Source organism: Cynocephalus volans, chromosome 3 (genome assembly GCF_027409185.1).
Source record: "Cynocephalus volans isolate mCynVol1 chromosome 3, mCynVol1.pri, whole genome shotgun sequence".
Lineage (NCBI taxonomy): Eukaryota > Metazoa > Chordata > Mammalia > Dermoptera > Cynocephalidae > Cynocephalus > Cynocephalus volans.
The window spans coordinates 89,242,647-89,262,342 of NC_084462.1; the positions used below are offsets into that span (position 1 = coordinate 89,242,647).

The following is a 19,696-nucleotide window of genomic DNA, read 5'->3' on the forward strand; positions in this document are numbered from 1 at the left end:
AGGAGGGCTTCGGCCAGCTTAACTTCAGGATTATTTTAACTGGCAATATATCCCTTTAAGAAGGAATACATCATAGTTGGTCCAGTTAGGATGCAGGTTATTTTGAGACTTCCTGAACATCATTTCTTGGCTAGTTCATTCAAATAAATCATTTATTGCACTGTAAGAGGTGCTGGGGATAATGATGACTAAGACTCACTCCATGCCCTTGAGAAGCCCACAGTTCAGCAGGGTGCATAGACATTGAAAGAGATAAATTGCCGCACCATGGGTGAGTACAACGTAGGGGGTGACCAAGATGCTCTGGGAGCCCAAAGAAAGAGCAGTGAACTCTGCCTCATGGTGCCGGAGGATTTCAAAGAACTGCAAGGTATAATAATTTCTGAAGCCTCATTCATGTATGCATTATTCATCCATTCATACATATTTCCTGAATAGTTTGTATCAAGGGTCACACACTGCCTGCAGATATTGCTTGTTTGGCCTCCTGTTACTTCTTAGCAATTGCTTTATTGAATAATTTACATGACATATAATTCATGTGTTTAAAAAGTACAATTCAATGGTTTTTAGTATATTTACAGAGTTGTGCAGCCATCACCAATTTTAGAACATCTTTATCAATCCCAAAAGAAATCCTGTCCCCTTTAGAAGTCACACTCTATAACTCCAAATTCCCCAGCCATACTTTCTAGCTTTACAGATTTGTTATTCATACAATATGTGGTCTTTTATGACTGCCTTCTTTCACTTAGGATTATATTTTCAAAGTTCTTTCATGTCGTAGCATGTATCAACACTTTATTCCTTTTTATTGCCAAATATACCACTTTTATTTATACATCCATCAGCTGATGAACATTTGGGTTGTTTCTACTTTTTAGCTATTATTAATAATTCAGCTACAAATATTTAAGTGAAAGATTTTGTGTGGACATTTGTTTTCAGTTTTATTGGGTATGTATCTAGGAGTGGAATTGCTGGGTCATATGGTAATTCTATGTTTAACTTTTTGAAGAATTGCCAGGATGTTTTTCCTAGTGGCTGCACCATTTTACATTCCCACCAGCAATGTTTGATGGCTCCAATTTCTCCACATCTTCTCCAACACTTGTTGTTTTCATTTTGTTTGTTTTTAAATTATAGTCACCTCAGAGGGTCTAAAGTAGTATCTCATTGCAGCATATTTGCATTTTCCTACGACATATGATATGGAGCATTTTTTTATGTGCTTATTAGCCATTTGTCTATTCAGATCTTTCATCCTTTTTTTTTCTTTTTTTCCCAATTTTATTTATATTTTTGTGGGATACTGTGTGTTGTTTCAGAACATGCATATACTGCATAATGATTCACTTAGGGTAGACAGCATAGTTTTGGACCCATTAGTCCGTCCCCTTCTCATTCTCCCATCCCCCTCTCCTCTGACCCTCTGGTAACTATTATTCTACTCTTTACTTTCTTTACTTGTAGGAAAACCACCTTTCTTTTAGATTACACATGAGTGAGACCATGCATTATTTGTCTTTCTGTGCCTGACTTACTTCACTTAACATGATGGTTTCCAGTTCCATCCACGTTGCTGCAAATGATAGGATATCATTTCTTTTTATAGATGAGTAGTATTGCATTGTGTTCTTTTTATCCATTCATCTGTTGATGGGCGTTTAGATTGATTTCATCTCTTGGCTATTGTGAATAATACTGCAGTGAACATAGGAGTGCAGGTGTCTTTTTGATATATTGATTTCATATCCTTTGGGTGTATACTCAGTAGTGAGATAGTTGGGTCATAAGGTAGATCTATTTTTAGGTCTCTGAGGAACCTCCATACTGTTTCCCACAATGGCTGTACCAAATTACATTCCCACCAACAATGTAGGAGGGCTCCCTTTTCTCTGCATCTTCACAAGAATTTTTTATTTTCTGTTTTGTTGATAATAGCCATTCTAACTGGAGTGAGATGATATCTCATTGTGGTTTTAATTTGCATTTCCCTGATGATTAGTGGTGTTGAGCATTTTTTCATGTGCTTGTTGGCCATTTGTATGCCTTCTTTTGAGAAATGTCTATTCAGGTATTTTGCCCATTTTTTAATTGGGTTACTTGGTTTTTTTTGTTTGTTTTTTGCTCTTTATATATTCTGGATATTAGCCCCTTGTCTGATGTGTAGTTCGCAAACAGTTTCTCCCATTCTGCAGGTTGTCTCTTCACTTTGTTGACAGTGTCCCTTGCTGTGCAAGAGCTTTTTAGTTTGATGTAGTCCCATTTGTGTATTTTTGCTTTAGCTACCTGTGCCTTTGTCATCTCACTCAAAAAAGAGCTGCCCACTCCCATTTCATGTAGCATTTCCCCTCTGTTTTCTTATAGTACTTTCAGAGTTTCGGGTCTTAAATCAATTTTGAGTTGATTTTTGTGTATGGTGAGAGACAGGAGCCTAGTTTCAGTATTCTGTATGTCAATATCCAGTTTTCCCAGCACCATTTATTGAAGAGGCTGTTCTTTCCTCACTGTATATTCTTGGCATCTTTGTCAAAAAGCAGTTGGCTGTAAGTGTGTGAATTTGTTTCTGATCTCTCTTTTCTGTTCCATTGGTCTGTTTGTCTATTTTTATGCCAGTACCATGCTGTTTTGGTTACTATAGCTTTATAGTATATTTTGAAATTAGGAAATGTGAAGCCTCCAACTTTGTTCTTTTTGTTCAGGATTGCTTTAGCTATATGGGGTCTTTTGTGGTTCCATACAAATTTTAAGATTGTTTTTTCTATTTCTGTGAAGAAAGTCATTGGTATTTTGATAGGGATTGCATTGAATGTGCAGATTGCTTAGGGTAATATGGACATTTTGATGGTGTTATCTTTTATTCATTTTTAATTTTTGTTACTTGTCTTTTTATTATTGAGTTGTAAGAGTTTTTTATATATTCTAGATGTGAGTCCCTTATCAGATATATCATTTGCAAATATTTTCTGCTGTTCTGGATGGTCTTTTCACTTTCTTGATAGCCCTTGAAGCACAAAAATATTTAATTTTTATGAAATACAGTTTATCTATTTTTTCTGTGGTTGCTTGTGCTTTTGGTATCATAAGCCAAGGTCCTGATGATTTATGCCTGTTTTCTTTAAGAGTTGTATTGTTTTTAGCTCTTATAATTAGGTCTTGCAATCATTATTTTTGTATATGATATGAGGTAGAGGTCCAACTTCATTTTTTTTTTGTATGTGGATATCCAGTTGCCCCAGCACCATTTGCTCAATGGTCCTCTCCCTATTGAATTGTTCTGTCACCTTTGTCGATAACCAATTGACAGTAAATGTGAGGGCTTATTTATAGACTCTCAATTCTTTTCCATTAATCTATGTGTCTGTTCTTATTACAGTACCACATTGTCTTGATTGTGCCACTTGGTAGTAAGTTTTGAAATTAGGACATATGAGTCCTCCAACTCTGTTTTTGTTTTTCAAAATTATATTGTCTATTCTGGGTCCCTCGAATTTCCACATAAGTTTTAGGATCAGTTTGTCAATTTCTACAAAGAAGCCATTTGGGATTTTGACAGAAGTTGTGTTGAATCTACAGATTAGTTTTGAAAGTATTACTATCTTGACAATCTTAGGTCTTCTGATCCATGAACATGGGATGTGTTTCCCTTTATTTAGCTCCTCTTGAATTTCCTTCAACAATATTTTGTAGTTTTCAAAGTATATGTTTCACATTTATTTTGTTAAATTTATTCATAGATATTTTATTCTTTTTTATTCTATTATAAATGGAATGGTTTTCTTAATTTCATTTTGAATTGTTTATTGGGACTGTTGGCTTTAAAAATCAGGAAAATTCACAAATAAAGTCTGACTTCTGACTTCTCTTGAAAAATCAGAAGATCTAGTTTCCCAAATGGCAATGAGGGACTGGAATGAGTAGTTTGGGCTGAGTCCTTTTTGTAGGCCATGTGGTTCCAAGTTTTCCCTCATCTAGCTACTTTCTTACATTTGGCTTAATTTACTCACTAATTTATTATTAAGCATTGAGTTTTTGACCTTATGATTGTTCTTTTGGGAAATCTAAGCTAGCCGAGATTCAATTTGAAAGAAGGGGTAATATTATCTAAATCTTTTATATGATTATTTTAGTATACACGTCCTGTATTAAAGCCTTTCTCAAAAGCTACCTCAAGCCACATCTCCCTTGCTCATCTCAAGAATGTTGTTGAGCCAGTGTTTATGTGGAGCATACAAAGAAACAGACACCATTCCTGCTCTGAGAGAGATGCAGACACATTGACAAAGTGACATAAAAGCAATTAAAGTTTTATTTTATTTATTTATTTTTTTTAAAGATGACTGGTAAGGGGATCGTAACCCTTGACTTGGTGTTGTCTGCACCACGCTCTCCCATTGAGCGAACTGGCCATCCCTATATAGGATCCGAACCTGTGGCCTTGGTGTTATCAGCACCACACTCTCCCGAGTGAGCCACGGGCCAGTCCAGCAATTAAAGTTTTATAAAAGGTCTGTTAAAAGTTCATACAGTGATGAGTGGATACGGAAAATGTGGTACATCTACACAATGGAATACTACTCAGCTATAAAAACGAATGAAATACTGCCATTTGCAACAACATGGATGGACCTTGAGAGAATTATATTAAGTGAAACAAGTCAGGCACAGAAAGAGAAATACCACATGTTCTCACTTATTGGAGGGAGCTAAAAATTAATATATAAATTCACACACACACATACACACACACACACACAAACCGGGGCGGGGGGGGGAAGAAGATATAACAACCACAATTATTTGAAGTTGATACAACAAGCAAACAGAAAGGACATTGTTGGGGGGTAGGGGGGAGGGAGAAGGGAGGGAGGTTTTGGTGATGGGGAGCAATAATCAGCTACAATGTATATCGACAAAATAAAATTTAAAAAAAATAAATAAAAAATAAATAAATAAATAAATAAATATTAAAAATAAAAAAATAAAAAAATAAAATTTATTTTCAGCCATAAAAAAAAAAAAAAAAAAAAAAGTTCATACAGTGTTTCGAGGAGGGCTGTGGGTAGGGATGGAGAAGAAGAGAAGGTTTCATAGAAGAAGTGACTTGCATTTCCTTGTGAATGGTGAGTAGGTATTAGACTGATGGACATTTATAAGAAGGACATTTCAAGATGAAAGAGCAGAGGAAGGGATAGTTTTGAATCTTGAAAAAGGTTGTTGAGTGCAGACAAATGACGAGAGTGTAAAATGAGAGGGCAATAGAAGGGAGGAAAAGTCTGAAGAGTTCAGCAGGGGCCAGATTATTGGAGGCCCTGTCCGTCATGCTTAGAAAGTTGGGTCTTTTCCTGAGGGCTGGCATTTTCTCCAAAGCTTGATTCTTAGACCACTTGTAGCAGAATGATCTGAGTGCTTATTAAAATGCCATTTCCCAGACTTATTGAAGAAACTCTCAAAGCCCAGAAATCTGCTTTTTAAGTTTCTCTGGTGATTCCAAAGTTCTCTAAAGGTTGAGAAGCTCTGCTTTAAGGATGGGGGTCTGTAAGGGTTTTAAGTGGGAATAGAATGGGATAGGATGGTGTATTAGTCTGTTTCTGTGCTTATAACAGAAATACTTGAAACTGGGTATTTGTAAAGAAACATTTATTGCTTACAGTTTCAGAGGCTGGGAAGTCCAAAGTCCAGGGAACACATCTGGTGAGGGCCTTCTTTGGTGGTGACTTCAGTGATGCAGGCTATCACACTGCAAGATGGCAAATGGCTTCAGAAGAGAGAGAGAGAGCTCCTATGTGCTCTCCTTTTAAAGCGCTCAGAACCATGCCCATAACCACCATTAAACAATCAATTTATTAATCCATTTACTAGGGCTTGGTCCTCACAATCTAATCATGTCTTCAAGGCCCCATCTTTTAATTACCATAACAGGATTTCCCACCCTCTTCACACTGTCACACTGAGGGTTAAGTTTCTAGTACATGGACTCTGGGGGACACAATTCAATCCACAGCAGGTGGAGTGATAACATGCTAGATATGTTTTCAGTATTGTGCTGGCTACCCTGGGAAAGATAGATGCAGAGAGTGGAACATCCCATCTTAGAGAGGGCGATGGCCTCATGTCAGCACTAGAGTGGAACTCAGGTAGATTAAAGAATACACTGGGTAATCCTTGAAATCTCCAACACCTGTGCATCTGGACCATCAATGTCAGAATCAATATCTTGCATTTCTGTTTGCATTTATAGGGAGATCTCCTTTTCCGGGAGGAGTTGAGGTCAATATCTAGTTTGGGGAGTAGAGTTGGGAGGTTGAGGGGATGAACAAAGGGACTGATCTCTTTGTTTTCTGCCTGCCAGATGGATATAGTCAAATTCATGTACATTGAACATGCATATTATGTGAGTCCACTGTATTGCAACTGAGAGGTAGAGTGTGCCTAAACTAGGATAGTAAAAGTTGGGGCAGGGTGTGGAGTTGAGGGAAGAAGACAGGGCAGATATGAGAGATGATATGGAGAGTGAAAGGATGGGGCTTGACTCCTTTTTGGATGAGGGATTTGAAAAAAAGGGAAGAGCTGAATATTCTGGTTTATATAAGTAGGTAGATATTGATAGGTTGAGATCAGAAATACAAGTATAGGAATAATTTGAATGTATTGAATTTGAGATGGAAGTAGAATATCCACATGCTTATACTGGTCTGAAGGTGAGAAAGAGCTTGGGCTGAAAATTTGTGTGCTATCAGCACCAGGCAGTAATTGAACGCACAGGTACATACATGCTGGAGACTGATTTTATTGGTTTGGAGTAAAACCTGGGAATCAGACTTTTTTTAAAGCTTCCTTAGTGATTTTAATATGCAGTAAGTGTTGAGAACCACTGGTATAGGTTGAGAAGAGAAGGAACCACTGTTTAAAGAAAAGATGGGAGAAAAAAGGAATCAGCAAAGGAATCTTAGGAAGGAATAGTAAGAGGAAAAACATGAGGAATCAGAGAAAATGTTCTCACAAAAGACAAGAAGGAGAGAGGTTTAGCGAAAAAAAGAGTAGAGGTCGACAATGGCAGATTACCCAAATAGGTGAACAGGCGAATAAAGACAGTTCTCTAAAGTGAACTAGGAGAAAGTGGTTGGTTTGCTCAAGCAGTTTCAGAAGAGAGTTGAGACCAGAAACCTTACCTGATGAATTGAGGCATGGGTGGAAAGTAAGGAAGTGGAAACAAAGTTTCAAGGTTAGGAAGGGAATGTCCTTCCTCCCTACCCTCCCTATTGTCTTTTTTGAGTGGCAAAGACTACATACAAGTAAATTAAAGGTGGCAGAAAAATCCTGTGGTGTCTTCTTGCCACCTTGGTGGCTCCTACCATTGTTGAACATTTGTTGCATGATGCTCAGACCCTCATTATATCATACTTGATTATACTCTGTTCTTCAGTGTTTGTTTCATAAGTGTTATTCTTCCTTGTCTTATCACTCTTATTATGAACTTATAAAGTGCAGGGCCTATGCCTTAAACTTCTCTGAACAATATTCTCTCCTACTCCTTGCATAGGGCAGGTACATTCTCAGGAAGGGACTATGCCATTGATAAAAAGGGATTTCAACCTACTTAATAAACTGTGGTTCCTAGAGGTGAAGTGCTAAGCTTTGTTTGTTTATTTTTTTCATTCTAAAATAATGCTACCAACTTATTTTTAAAAACAATCAATACAAAAGTGTACAGTAAAATGTAAAAAGCTGCCTCTCTCCCATCTCCAGAGGCAACCACTGTTAACACTTCTTATGTATCTTGCAGACGTTCTTTCTGAGGATATAAGAATATATATCTTTTTTTTCTTTAGGTAACATGCTTGAAGTCATCATCTGTGAGAGAATCAGGGTGAGGCATTCTTAGTGAAGCTAGCTATCACTCCTTCTCTGTGAATATCCCAGCAATTCCTTCTCTGGAATGCAAAGCCCAAGATTCACATGACCATGAATAGGCTGTTCACCCCTCCCTGGAAGCAAGTGGTTGAAGCTTAGAAAGTACAAAAATATTATTACCGCCCTGGGGCGTGAAGGGAGGGACAGGTGGGAGTTAGGTAAGCCGCCTGTCCGGTGCTCAATGCGCAGGTTGTCTGCTCACTGCTGAGCTCCGCCACTTTCTCACCCGCCCTGTGTGCCTCTAAATAAAGGTCTTCAGTGTCCTCTCCTCGCCACAGGGCTGGGAACTAGGGAGTGTCTTCTGTCTCATGTGCCACCTCCTGCAGTCCCCAGAGCAGCTTGGGTCATGTGTGCGGTCTCCATCATGACCCCCAGTCTCGTCCCTGTTGTTACCTCCCTGGGTGAGTGGGAGCCGGCTGGCCAGCCCCTTCTCTTTTTGACTTTTCTGTTATACAGGGTCCCAGCAGTGGACTGCAGACTCTAGAATAAACCCTGCTTCAGTCTCAGTGAATAAATAAAACTGAGCCAGGCACGTCCCTTTAATAGACTTTAATTTCCTCATCTATAAAATGGAGCTAACAACAATGACTAACCTCATGAAAAGAAAAGATAAGTCATCTCTTTCCACGGTTGTCCTATCTTTATGGGGCTGGGTTTCTCAAGAACCCAGACCGTGTCTCATGCAGCTCTGCATTTAGTAAGTGAATGGGAGGTATTGTCACCCTGGGTTATACCTAACAAACTAAACTTCTCCCTCGGCTGGGTATTCAGCCACTGCCTGCCCGCGCGGTCACCAAGCACCTGACAAAGGAGTGGACAGATTATTTTCATGCCCCGCCTGCTCCCGCGTCCTCTCAGCAGTGGTCTCTAAGTGACGGGGACTGTGCACCTCAGTGGGAGGACCGACTCCATAGGGGGCTTTGGGGTAACTGTGGCAAAAATCGGTTGGGGCTTCCTCAACACATGCCCATGGTGGAAGGGGAACTGTACTCACGTTGGTCACCTCAGGCTGGGACTTGTGCTTCTGCAAAGCCTTCGGTTGTGTCACAGAGAGGTGGATGGAAGGTGTCACCTGTGCCATTGCTGACAGACAAGTATGTGAATCAAAACAGAGGTTTACACGAAGGGGAAGGGATCCCAGAGCAATGACTGGGTCTTCCTTCGAGGGAAGCAGACAAGATGAAGTGTGATCAACAACAAATCCTTGGAGGAGTCCCTTGCTCTGTCCTTCTCACACCCAAAACACTAAACACTCCTCATGGATAGCCCAGATCTCCCCATTGGTGGGTCAGTTCATGGGGCTGAGGCTTGCCCCCACTTTGACACTCTCCCTCACACAGGCCTGGCCGTCCCAGCTGTTCCCTTTGTCTCTCTGTCCCCTCCTGTTCGGACATGCAGCCTATTCTCCTTTCCTTTTATCCTTCCCACTGTCAACTCCATCATTCAGGGCTGTCACCACCCCTCGCCCATAGACCACCCGAGACGTAGGGCACATCCTCTCCAGCTTCCCACTTCACTACAGACCCATCCCCCGTCTGGGTTGTTTGTTGTCAGCCTCTAAAATGGGGGGTAACAAAAAGAACAAACAGGGAGTGAATTACTGAGAAATCTGGAAACTTTCCAAAGGTACCGTCCTGGCCTGCAGTGCCTGAGTCTCTTTCTGAGTCCTCAGTGCTCCTGTTCTCGTTTGTCCCCCAGGGTGGAGAGACCTTCACCTCCCTCAGTCTCTTCTCCCTCTCTCTGCTCATTTTGAAGTTACGGTAGAGCTGAACACTAGATGCTTCATTCAGTCTTTCAGCCAGTATTTATTAAGTGCCCCCCAGGTCCTAAGCACTGTCCCAGAGGCTCAGAATGTGATGCTGACCGTGGGCCTCACTCTTATGGGGCTTACAGCCAAGAGAATGAAGACAGGTAATAAAAAAGCCAATTAACAGGTAAACCCGACCATCCATCAGTGATATGGAAGTAACCAACAGGGGCTGTGATGAAGGGTGGCAGGAGGGGCCTCTGAGGTGGCATCATTTGAATTGAAGTCTGAACGATGAGCAAGAGTCAGTCCTGCAGTGCAGTGGGGGAAGGGCCAGGCAGAGGGAACAGCAGGGGCCAAGGCCCTGCACTGGCAAAGAGTCGGGTGTATTTGGGGACTAGAAAGGTGGCCACTGTGGCAGCAAAGTTCACAGGGGGAGAGTGACACTGGTAAGGCTGAAGGGTGAGCAGAGGCTTATAGTCACAAGTTTGTTCTGATAATAGATGCCAGGGGATTCAAGCAGAGGAGGGACATGATCTGATATGCATTTTCAAAAACTCAGTGTGGCAGAGTGTGAAAAATCTAGGTGCTTGTAGGCTGGTTGGTATCACCTCATCTTAATTGGTGATTTACAGCTGAAGGGAAAGACAACACCCACCTCTGCACCAGCAAAGTCTCCTGGGGAATTGGAAGTGTAGCCTGTTTGGGGAGTCCATTCTTTCCAGGGCCAGAGCACAGGAAATAGGGGAGCAGGAGCTACATTCTGGGGTGGAAGAGGAAGGCAGGAGAAGGCAGAGTGCCTGTGAGCATGTGCAAACAATCTTGTCAATCCATCTAGACGTGGAGCTGGAATCTCCTTTCATGGCAATGCGAGATGGGCTCTGACATGCCCTTTAAATCTAGCATTCTTCTCCTTAGCCTAACGGTTTATTGAATAGAAATCTGTAGACATCATTTACTTCCCTGTACTACTCAAGCCTGGAGAAGTTAAGTGTGATTGGGACAGAAAAAGAAATCCAAAATATTTCTTGTGTCAATACGAGAGACCCCAAGAGGAGTGTGACTAACAGGAATCTGGTTGAGAATGAACAGGCTATTGCCCCGGCCAGCATGCTCTCCCCAGCACAAGCTCAAGGCAGCGCTTGGTGCACTGAACTGCTCTTAAGATGCTGAGTCTACAGGATCTGCTCAGAAACACTTCTAGAAGTGTCTGGGAAGTTGTCCCTACCCCTACCCCCTGCTCCTGCTGTCTTTCCACAGTGCTTTTGCCATTTCCAAGCAGAGAGAGGCTGGAAGGCTTCCAAAGGGAAGCTAAACAGGAAGCCTATCATTTCCATGGAGCCAACAGATCACTTTCAATCAGACCGCTTGGCTCTCATAACATTTCCAAGGTAATTTTCAGAGAAACACTCTCCCTAGTCAACTACGGTTCTGCTAAGAGGATTTCCTCCCATGGCCTGACTTGGTAAAGCTACACAGATCACTAAGTCTGCATTTCTAGGCTTAATTCCTCTCCAGGATTCCAGAATCCAATTTTCAACTTATTTCCTGGATACCACACCAGTGCCTTGCAGTCAATGGGTCCCAAACCAATTCATTATCTTCCCCCTCCTGGTTTTCCTGTTTCTGTTGATGGCATCACTATTCCCTCTGCTACCCTGGCTGGAAATGTCTGAGTCATCCTTGACTCATCCGTCTCTCTTATTCTCTATATCAAATCACCTGCCGAATCCTGTAGTACCTATTTCCGTGATGTCACTTGAATCTGTCCCTTCCTTCCTATTGCCACTATCCCTCTTCGGTGTGGGCTGTCATTACTGTCCTCCTGAGAGGAGCATCCTAACTCATTGCCTCACCCACCTCCGTACTGCTGCTGACTTGAGCCTCAAACACAGATCTACTCCCATCGTGCTGCTGCCAGCAGCCTGGCACGGCTCCCCACTGCTGCCACGTTAAATATAAGCCCTCTTTTAGCTTTATAAGTCACAATTCCTTTTCCAATATGTGGTGTTCGAGCTAAACTTACCGATCACTGGTGTGAGATGTGATTTTTTTTCTTTCTTGAACCCCCTTAACATTTAAAGATCTTGCAAAAGATGATTATATGCTTGTTATATCTCCTTAGAAGAGTTGACAGTCCTCTATTTTTTGCTTTCTCCAGTATTTGGGCACTTGTATGCACTAGGCGTTGTTCTAAAATCTTTACATGTGTGAAGTAGTTTAACCTCACAACAATTCTATTTGTATCCCCATCTTACCAAGGACAAAACCGTGATGCAGAGGAGTTGACCAACCTGCTGCGGTTCCTTAACTACGAAGTGGTAGTGCAGGATGTGAATTCACATGGTCTGGCCCCGACGCCCATGCTCCTAACCACTGAACCCGCGTTTGTCTTTGTTACCTGCATCCCTGACAATGTATTTGGATTTAGCTGATGTTTCATAACTGAATGAAGCTTAAGGCATGTGTCTATTAATGGTCAGAAATATCAATGGTAAACAGAGTGTGCAAACGTAACTTGATATTAGGAGCTGATTTAAGGTGCTTCCTAGGAAGTCACTATGAAGCTGAGAGACAGCTTTGTGGTATTTTTGTCTTACTTCTTTTTTTTTTTTTTCTTATTCTAGTACATGGGCTGTATTGAAGTGCTGCAATCAATGAGGTCACTGGATTTTGGAATGAGAACGCAAGTTACAAGGTAAGAGACCGAAAATGGGAAGAGCTTTGAGGAGTATAGTTTAAAGTCACAATAGTTTCTCTTGCAGGGATTTTATGCAAGCCTGCAAAGTCATTATGGGTTTTTATTCATATGTCTGGAAGGTAGAACATAGCCCAGTGACCTTGGATGAGTGGCTTTATCTTATCGTGTGAAAGATTACCCAGTGTGGCAGAGCATCTGCATTCCACATGAGAATCGATAACATGATGCAGACTACAGAAATAGCTGGTTCCCAGGTACCAAAAGTATTTAAAATTATGCCTGGAAATAGGACATTACAGAATCTCTGACCTGTCAAGGAGCTAGCTGAAAATAAGTCTAGGCAAGAACTTTCACCGTCCAAAAGCCCAAGCTCTCCCCATTTACGGCATCCCTCACATGAGAACCTGCTCTCTCCCTGCCTGGGTCCCCTCCTCTGCTTACAGTGAGTGAAGGGCTTTACCCCAGGCAGCTTTAAGGAAGAAATCAGAATCCTTGTTATGTGCAGCTCGAGTCAGAAGCAGAAATACAAGGCATGGTTCATTAAAGCCAAGTTTAAAGCAAGGACAGAAAGAGGAATAAGAGAGTGCTGTGCCGACACTGGTAACTGGGGAAATTGTGAGGTGAGGGGATGAAGTGAGAGGACTGGGCTGCTGCCCATGATTCAGGATGAAGGTTTGGGCACCTGTTGCATGTGGTGCCAGGGTGTGTCTCAGGGGCATGCCACAGTGCCCATCTGGATCCATGGTTGCAGGTTTCCTGTTCCAAAGGTGACTGTTCCCATTATGAAGAGAGAATGACTTCCTAATGCTCATCCCATGGAATTCTAGGCCTAGAAAAAGTGTCTTGTGGTCCAAAATATTTGGGGAAAGTATCATATTACTGTTTAGGTGAACTGCAGTGTACAATAGTATATTAAAGACTCTGCCAAGTCCTAGGCTGTAGTTTAAAAAACTCTAACATTATCCCAAGATTTTCTAAACTTATTTGGCCCCCAAATCATTTTTTCATACAACATAACTGAACATCCTATGTATCCCGAGGGTTCCATGAAATGCAGTTTAGGAAATGCTGATTTGGACTCTCTGTCTTAACAATGCATTCAAATCTGTTTTTCCAAACTTCTCCTCACCAATCCTCAGTATTCCCTCTGGAGTCAAACAAATGACAAACCCTGGGCACATGGAGGAGGCTCAGTGGATATTTATTGAATAAATGCATGGTCCCACCTGACTCTACTTTCAGTATTTGAAGACAGCAACATTTCTTCTCCCCCTTAAATCGTCTCTTTCACACTCTCAGCCCCTTCAGTTATCCTTCAAGTGACATGATTTCAGACTACTTCCCACCCTGTTAGCCCTACTTTGGAAAATTTTCAGGCTTTATTTCATTTTGATGATTCTTAGTCTGGAGAAAACCCTTCCTTCAGTCCTAAGAAGGGTACAGATGGGAGCAAGAGGGTTGATACCTGGAATGGGAGCACAGGACAAAGGAATGCCCACTGTCCTAACCTTAGTGCTATGGTTTGAATGTGTCCCACCCAATTCATAGGTTGAAACTTAATTGCCAGTGTCATAGTATTAGGAGATGGTGCCTTTAGGAAGTGACGGAGTCATGAGGAGTAATGGGATTAGTGATCGTATAAAAGAGGTGAGAGGGAACTCTCTTCTACCATGTGAGGATGTAGCAAGACGCACGCATCTATGAAGCAGAGAGCAGCCCTCACCAGACACTAAATCTGCTGGCACCTTGATCTTGGACTTCCCAAGCCTCCAGAACAGTAAGAAATGGGTTTCTATTATTTGTAAATTAGTCTAAGAATGGACACTGAGGAGGACTGATTTTCTTTTCATTTATCCATTCATTCGTTGACTCTGTCTTTCACTAAGATATTTACGGAGTGCCTATTAAGTGCCTGAAAGTGTTCAAGAATTAAGGTTCCAGCAGTGAAGAAGACAAAGCCTCTGCCCTCAGGGAACTTACACTCTAGCCAGGGAAACAGACTATGACAAATAAATAAATAAATATACCAAGGGTCTTCAAAAAATTCATGGAAAGATTCATATTATCTTTTAGTTCCATTTTTCCATGAACTTTTTTTTTTTTTTTTTGCGACCGGTAAGGGGATTGCAACGCTTGGCTTGGTGTTGCCTACACCGTGCTCAGCCAGTGAGAGCACCGGCCATCCCTATATAGGATCCGAACCCGTGGCCTCAGCACTCCCAGCGCTGCACTCTCCCGAGTGAGCCACAGGGCCAGCCCTTTCCATGAACTTTTTAAAGTATCCTCACACAATACACTTCCAGGTAGTAATAAGTGCTATTACTGTAACAATAAAACAGGGTAAGAGGATAGAGATGTTGGCAGTAGACTTTTAAATTCTATTGTATTTTCTAGTTATAAGTGTTTACTCAGAACATTTGGAAAATACAGAAAAGTATGAAAGAGAATATTACTCATAATCCCACCTAGCAGTAACATCTATTAATATTTTGTGTTTGGGAATATCTTTCTGGCCTTTTTTTCTATACATGAATTTACAATGACTTTTTACAGAAAATCTGAACAATATTATACACTATTTCTCCCATATTGAACATTTCCTGTTGCTAAATATTCTAAAGCATTTTTTATTGTGGTAAAATATACAATGCAAAATTTACCATTTTAATCATTTTTAAGTGTGCAGTTCAGTGACATTAAGAACATTCACATTGTTGTGCAAACATCACCATAATTCACCTGCAGAACTTTATGTCCTCCCAAATAGAAACTCTATAACCATTAAACAATAATTCCCCATTCTCCCCCACCTCCACCACCCTGCAGCCCCTGGCAACCACCGTTCTATGTTCTGTCTGTATGAATTTGACTACTCTAGGGACCTCATATAAATGGAACTACACAGTATTTCTTCTTTTCTGTCTGGCTTATTTCCCTCAGTACAATGTCTTCAAGGTTGATTCATGTAGCATCTGTCAGAATATCATTCAAGGCTGAATACTATTCTCTTCTATGCATATACTACATTTTGTTTATCCATTCATCATCCAGTAGACATTTGGGTTGTTTCTCTAAAGAATTTTTAATATCCGCATAACATTCTCTCATTTTTCATTATTATAAATAATGCAGCAATGAACATCTCGTCTATATCTCTTGATTATTTTCATAGGACAAATTCTAGAATTGGGATCACTAAGCCAAACAATATAAATATTTTAAGGGCTTTTGATGTGTATTACTAGATTGCTCTGCAGAATAACTGCATTCGTTGATACCCCTTCCTTCCAGCCAAGTATCTGGGGGTTTTTTGTATCTGTTTTTTTAAGTCTTCATAAACATGTAAGTCTATATATCCCTACTCTTTAGTAAATAGTAAAAGGCTGACTTTTTTTTCTCTTCCATGAAGATTCAGTTTATGACTAATGTACATACCCATGGCAGGATGTCTGGCATGGTATCTGGATAGTATTCCTTGTAGGTGTGTTTGTACATGATTCAGGCATGGCAGATTGTGTTCTGGGCATACTTATGGAAGCTTGAGGGTGGTGGTTGTTTTTTTTTTTTTTATGCTTAGTGGTCATGAGACCTCTCTGAGGAGAAGACATTTGAGCTAAGACCTGAATAAAGTGAGGGATCCAGCCATGGGAGTATCTGGAAGAGAGCTCAGGGCATAGGGAAGATGGCCGTGGCATCAGCACTCAGGCGGGTAGTTTGGTAATAGTGTAAAAAAGTGTGCATCTTCTCCCAAGAGTGAGTGCAAAAAATATTCAGTGGTTCCCACTCAGGAGAGAGAGAGGCTGACTGGAGAGGAGGATCAAGTTTTAAGATGCCCTATGGTGCCAAGTGGTCCTACTTGTAATCAGGAGACTGCAGCCCCCAAGAACCATGGTGGGGCTTTACAGCAGTGAGGCTGATTTCTGTATGTCAGGGCCAAACATTAGTTCCCTTGTCTTGGATGTTATCATTAAAATATTACCATTGTATCAGGTTTCCAATTTTTTTATTTGAAATGTCATATATTCATAAAGTTTCTTCATTTAGCTCATAGTCCTATGTAGTCCAAGAAAAATTTTCAGGGGACCAGTTAGGATTCCAAAAGAAAGAACTATGTTTTTTGTGATCACAACTATCTCCAGACATTTACCACCAAACATAAGATAATTCAGGTGTGCATGCTGATAAATTAGTGTAATTAATTGCCACTACAGATACAAACAATTGGATACTGATGTCCCACCCATGGTAAACGTCTTACCATCTCTATATTGCGAATAGTAGGAAGACAACAACATGGTATTCCTGGTAATGAAGAAGGAGCTGTGATTAAGATACACCAGTAGGATCAGCATTTGAAAAGAGGAGAAAGATGGAGTAGAATTCTTGTCTTTATGAGGGACCTTCCTGCTAGTTGTTTGAGGGTTGAATCCACAGGACCTAGAACACAGAAAGTACTCAAATAAGAGCAGAGAGAAAGAAAAGGACAAGAGGTTATTTACTTTCTCAGCAGTTCCCGGATTTCACACCTTTCAAAGCTCTCATCACACTTTTCTATGTTGTCTCCAGATTCTGTCCCTGGGGGTGCCCCTTGGGTGGCTTTTACAGTTGTTCCTCCACAAATACTCCCCCAGCCATTCATCCCCTCGACTGATTCTGGACCGGATCCCAATTTTTAGGAACAGAGTATTCATGCAAAAGGGCAAAGGAGGAGGTTTTTCCTGACAGTGAAGAGAAACGAGATAATTAGAAAAACAAAGGCTCACAGCCACAGTGGTCTTCAAAACGTCTGGAACAGTATCAAAAGGAAATAAAAGACAGGGGAAATGAAAATTATGCTAAAGATGCCACTTGCACTCTCCTGTGAAAATGATCGCATAATTTTTAAAACAAAGTTAAACAAAACAAAACAAAACAAAACATCTGATCCACATCTGCAAACACACACACACACACACACACACACATACACACACACACACACAGAGACAGAGAGAGACAGAGAGAGAGAGAGACAGAGAGACAGAGAGACAGAGACAGAGAGAGAGACAGAGAGAGAAATCAGGTCACTAAAACCCAAAGCCTGGATTCCTTTACTTGAGAGGCATCCACATCAAGCAAAGAAGAAAAACCTCATCCCTCTCTCTCTGGGGATGCCTCCTCCTTTGTGTCCGGGTGGGAACCTGCCTCAAATGGGGAAGGAGGAATGGACACATCAGGGTAAGCCACTAAGTGGAGCTGGGGGGACAGGACTTGGCTTTCAATCTGAAGACCAGAACTTCTTATTTTGAGCCCCAAGGAAATTGTAGAGGGGACATTTAGTTAATCAGCACAGCACACATTTACCCTGAGGGGCAGGGCACACCACTGGCAGATGGGCCCTCGTCTGCTATTTCTTGCCTTACGTGTTTAACTCCCATTAGCTAAGAGCGAGGCGCCCAGCGCGCGGTCTGCCCAGCTCGGCCCCAGGATCAGCCGGGAAGCCCCGGCACGCGGCAGGCTTGCCTCATTCGTGTGGTTGCCTTCCCTGGGGGTCTGTGAAAGGAAGTGTACGGGTGGCGAGTGCTGCCCTTTGGGGTTCTGGCTCAAGATTCATTTTCTCGAGCTGATCTCTAGCTTCGCATTATGGTTTTTCCTGCTCCATTCTGTTCCATTGGATGAGTGGGTGGAGACCCTGAGTAGTGCTGTTTTTTGAACTGCTGCTGTAGACAGAAAGCTCTTTGGGTGATTTGGTACTAGGTAAGAAAACAGGGAAGCAGAAATCATAATTCAGAAGATGTTGTAATTGAAGTAATTTTCTGTTCGTAATGTTGTTGCTCCTGAGCAGAGATACTGCAAATTTAATTCACTATCTTGAAAATTTTGATTCTTTGGCTTCAACAGGGCATTTAAGGCAGTTCTTTAGAGACAAATGCATACTTCTTTGTGTGTGTGTGTGTGTGTGTGTGTATGTATGTGTTCAACCATCAGATGCAAAGCAGATCCAAGATGCAGCTGAACATTTCCATATGTTCCTGTGTGTGTGGTTTTAAGAAATGTGAATATTAGGAGGAAAAATATTTTGTGGAGGTCAAATATCTGTATGTTAGGTGGCCAAATTAAGATATCTGTTTGTTTGAAAACAGGCTGGCATTTATCTAAATTTCCTGAGGGTTGTCAGAAAAGGATTGGCTACAGCTATACATGGATAAGTTTGTGTATCTCTGCCTAAACTTTGGAGTAGTTCACAGCATACGGTATGTGGATTCTGTGTTCACTTGGGAGAAGAGCATGGAGTTAGGGGGAGTTTCAAGATGGCGGCGGCTGCGGCGGCTGGCGCGGAGTAGCTGAGGTGGAAAAGGTGGCCACTGGACCTCAGGCAGCCGGGAAACTTGTGGACCTTCCTCTGGCCATCTCTTAAGGGAGGACTGCTGCTGCTGGCCGGTCGTGGGGGCTCAACGCCACTTTGCCCCCGGCAGGAGAGGCTGCCTCATTTACAGGCAACAGCTTTGAAGTGTGGAGCAGGAAAAGAACTGATTCTTAGCTGCAAAAGCGAGTCTTGAAACAGGGAACACGGCGCCAGGGCTGCTGTGGATGCAGCCAGGATCCCGGAGGCTGGGGCCGCACTGAAGGCGGCCAGCTACCCTATTCAGTATTCGAGGTTTCAGGCCGGCATTAAAGAAGATTCCTGGGAGCGCCCGAGCGGTGCCGCGACTGAACAGCCCGAGGCGGCAGCGCCGAGAACACGGAAGGCAACAAACCAGAGACAGAGCGAGTGCCCGACCTGGCACAGCACTGTGAGTGATCCCTGGCACAGCTCTGTTCGGGGGGTGGATGCCCACGCGGCTCCCGCCTGAACCACCAGGCCACTCACTGCCACGGTGCTGCCTCCATTTTCCCAGGTGCGGGCAGCTCCGCCCTGCTCGGCCATCACTGAGCCCATTTGCTTGGCCTGGCGCGGGGCTTTCCGGACCCTGCGGGCCGACCTCCTCTCCCACTCTCTCCGCGGTTCTCTGGCAGGGCTGGGGGTGTGGGGCGTCCCGACCAGTTTTGGGAGGGCTAGGAAGTACGGGCGGGCCGACTGTCACTCCACCACACCCTGGACTCCGGCCCCGGTAAACTTCCTGTTACTGGGAGGCAGATACCATCTCTGCGACCACCAGTTTGGAAAAAAGCCTAACGAATTTCTGGTTGGGAATAGTGTAGTAGGAGAGTTCCCAGGTCCGCTTGAACCTGCCGGAGAGCAGGCTGCAGGCGGGCACTAGACTCGGTTTATACCGGGGGGATACAAAGGTGAACAAGACCCGAGAAAGATCTACACAGTGCTACAAAGGCACCCAGAGAGACCGGTCGTC

At 42.4% G+C, this 19,696-nt stretch overlaps 1 protein-coding gene across 1 annotated transcript in view; it reads left to right on the top strand.

Annotated features, from left to right (window-relative positions):
- SHC4 (SHC adaptor protein 4) overlaps positions 1–19,696 on the top strand; it is a 137,897-nt gene that overhangs the window by 24,031 nt on the left and 94,170 nt on the right. The window contains exon 2 of the mRNA XM_063091762.1: positions 12,292–12,362. Coding sequence (XP_062947832.1) covers positions 12,292–12,362 — 71 coding nt within the window. The remainder of the gene's footprint in view (positions 1–12,291; positions 12,363–19,696) is intronic.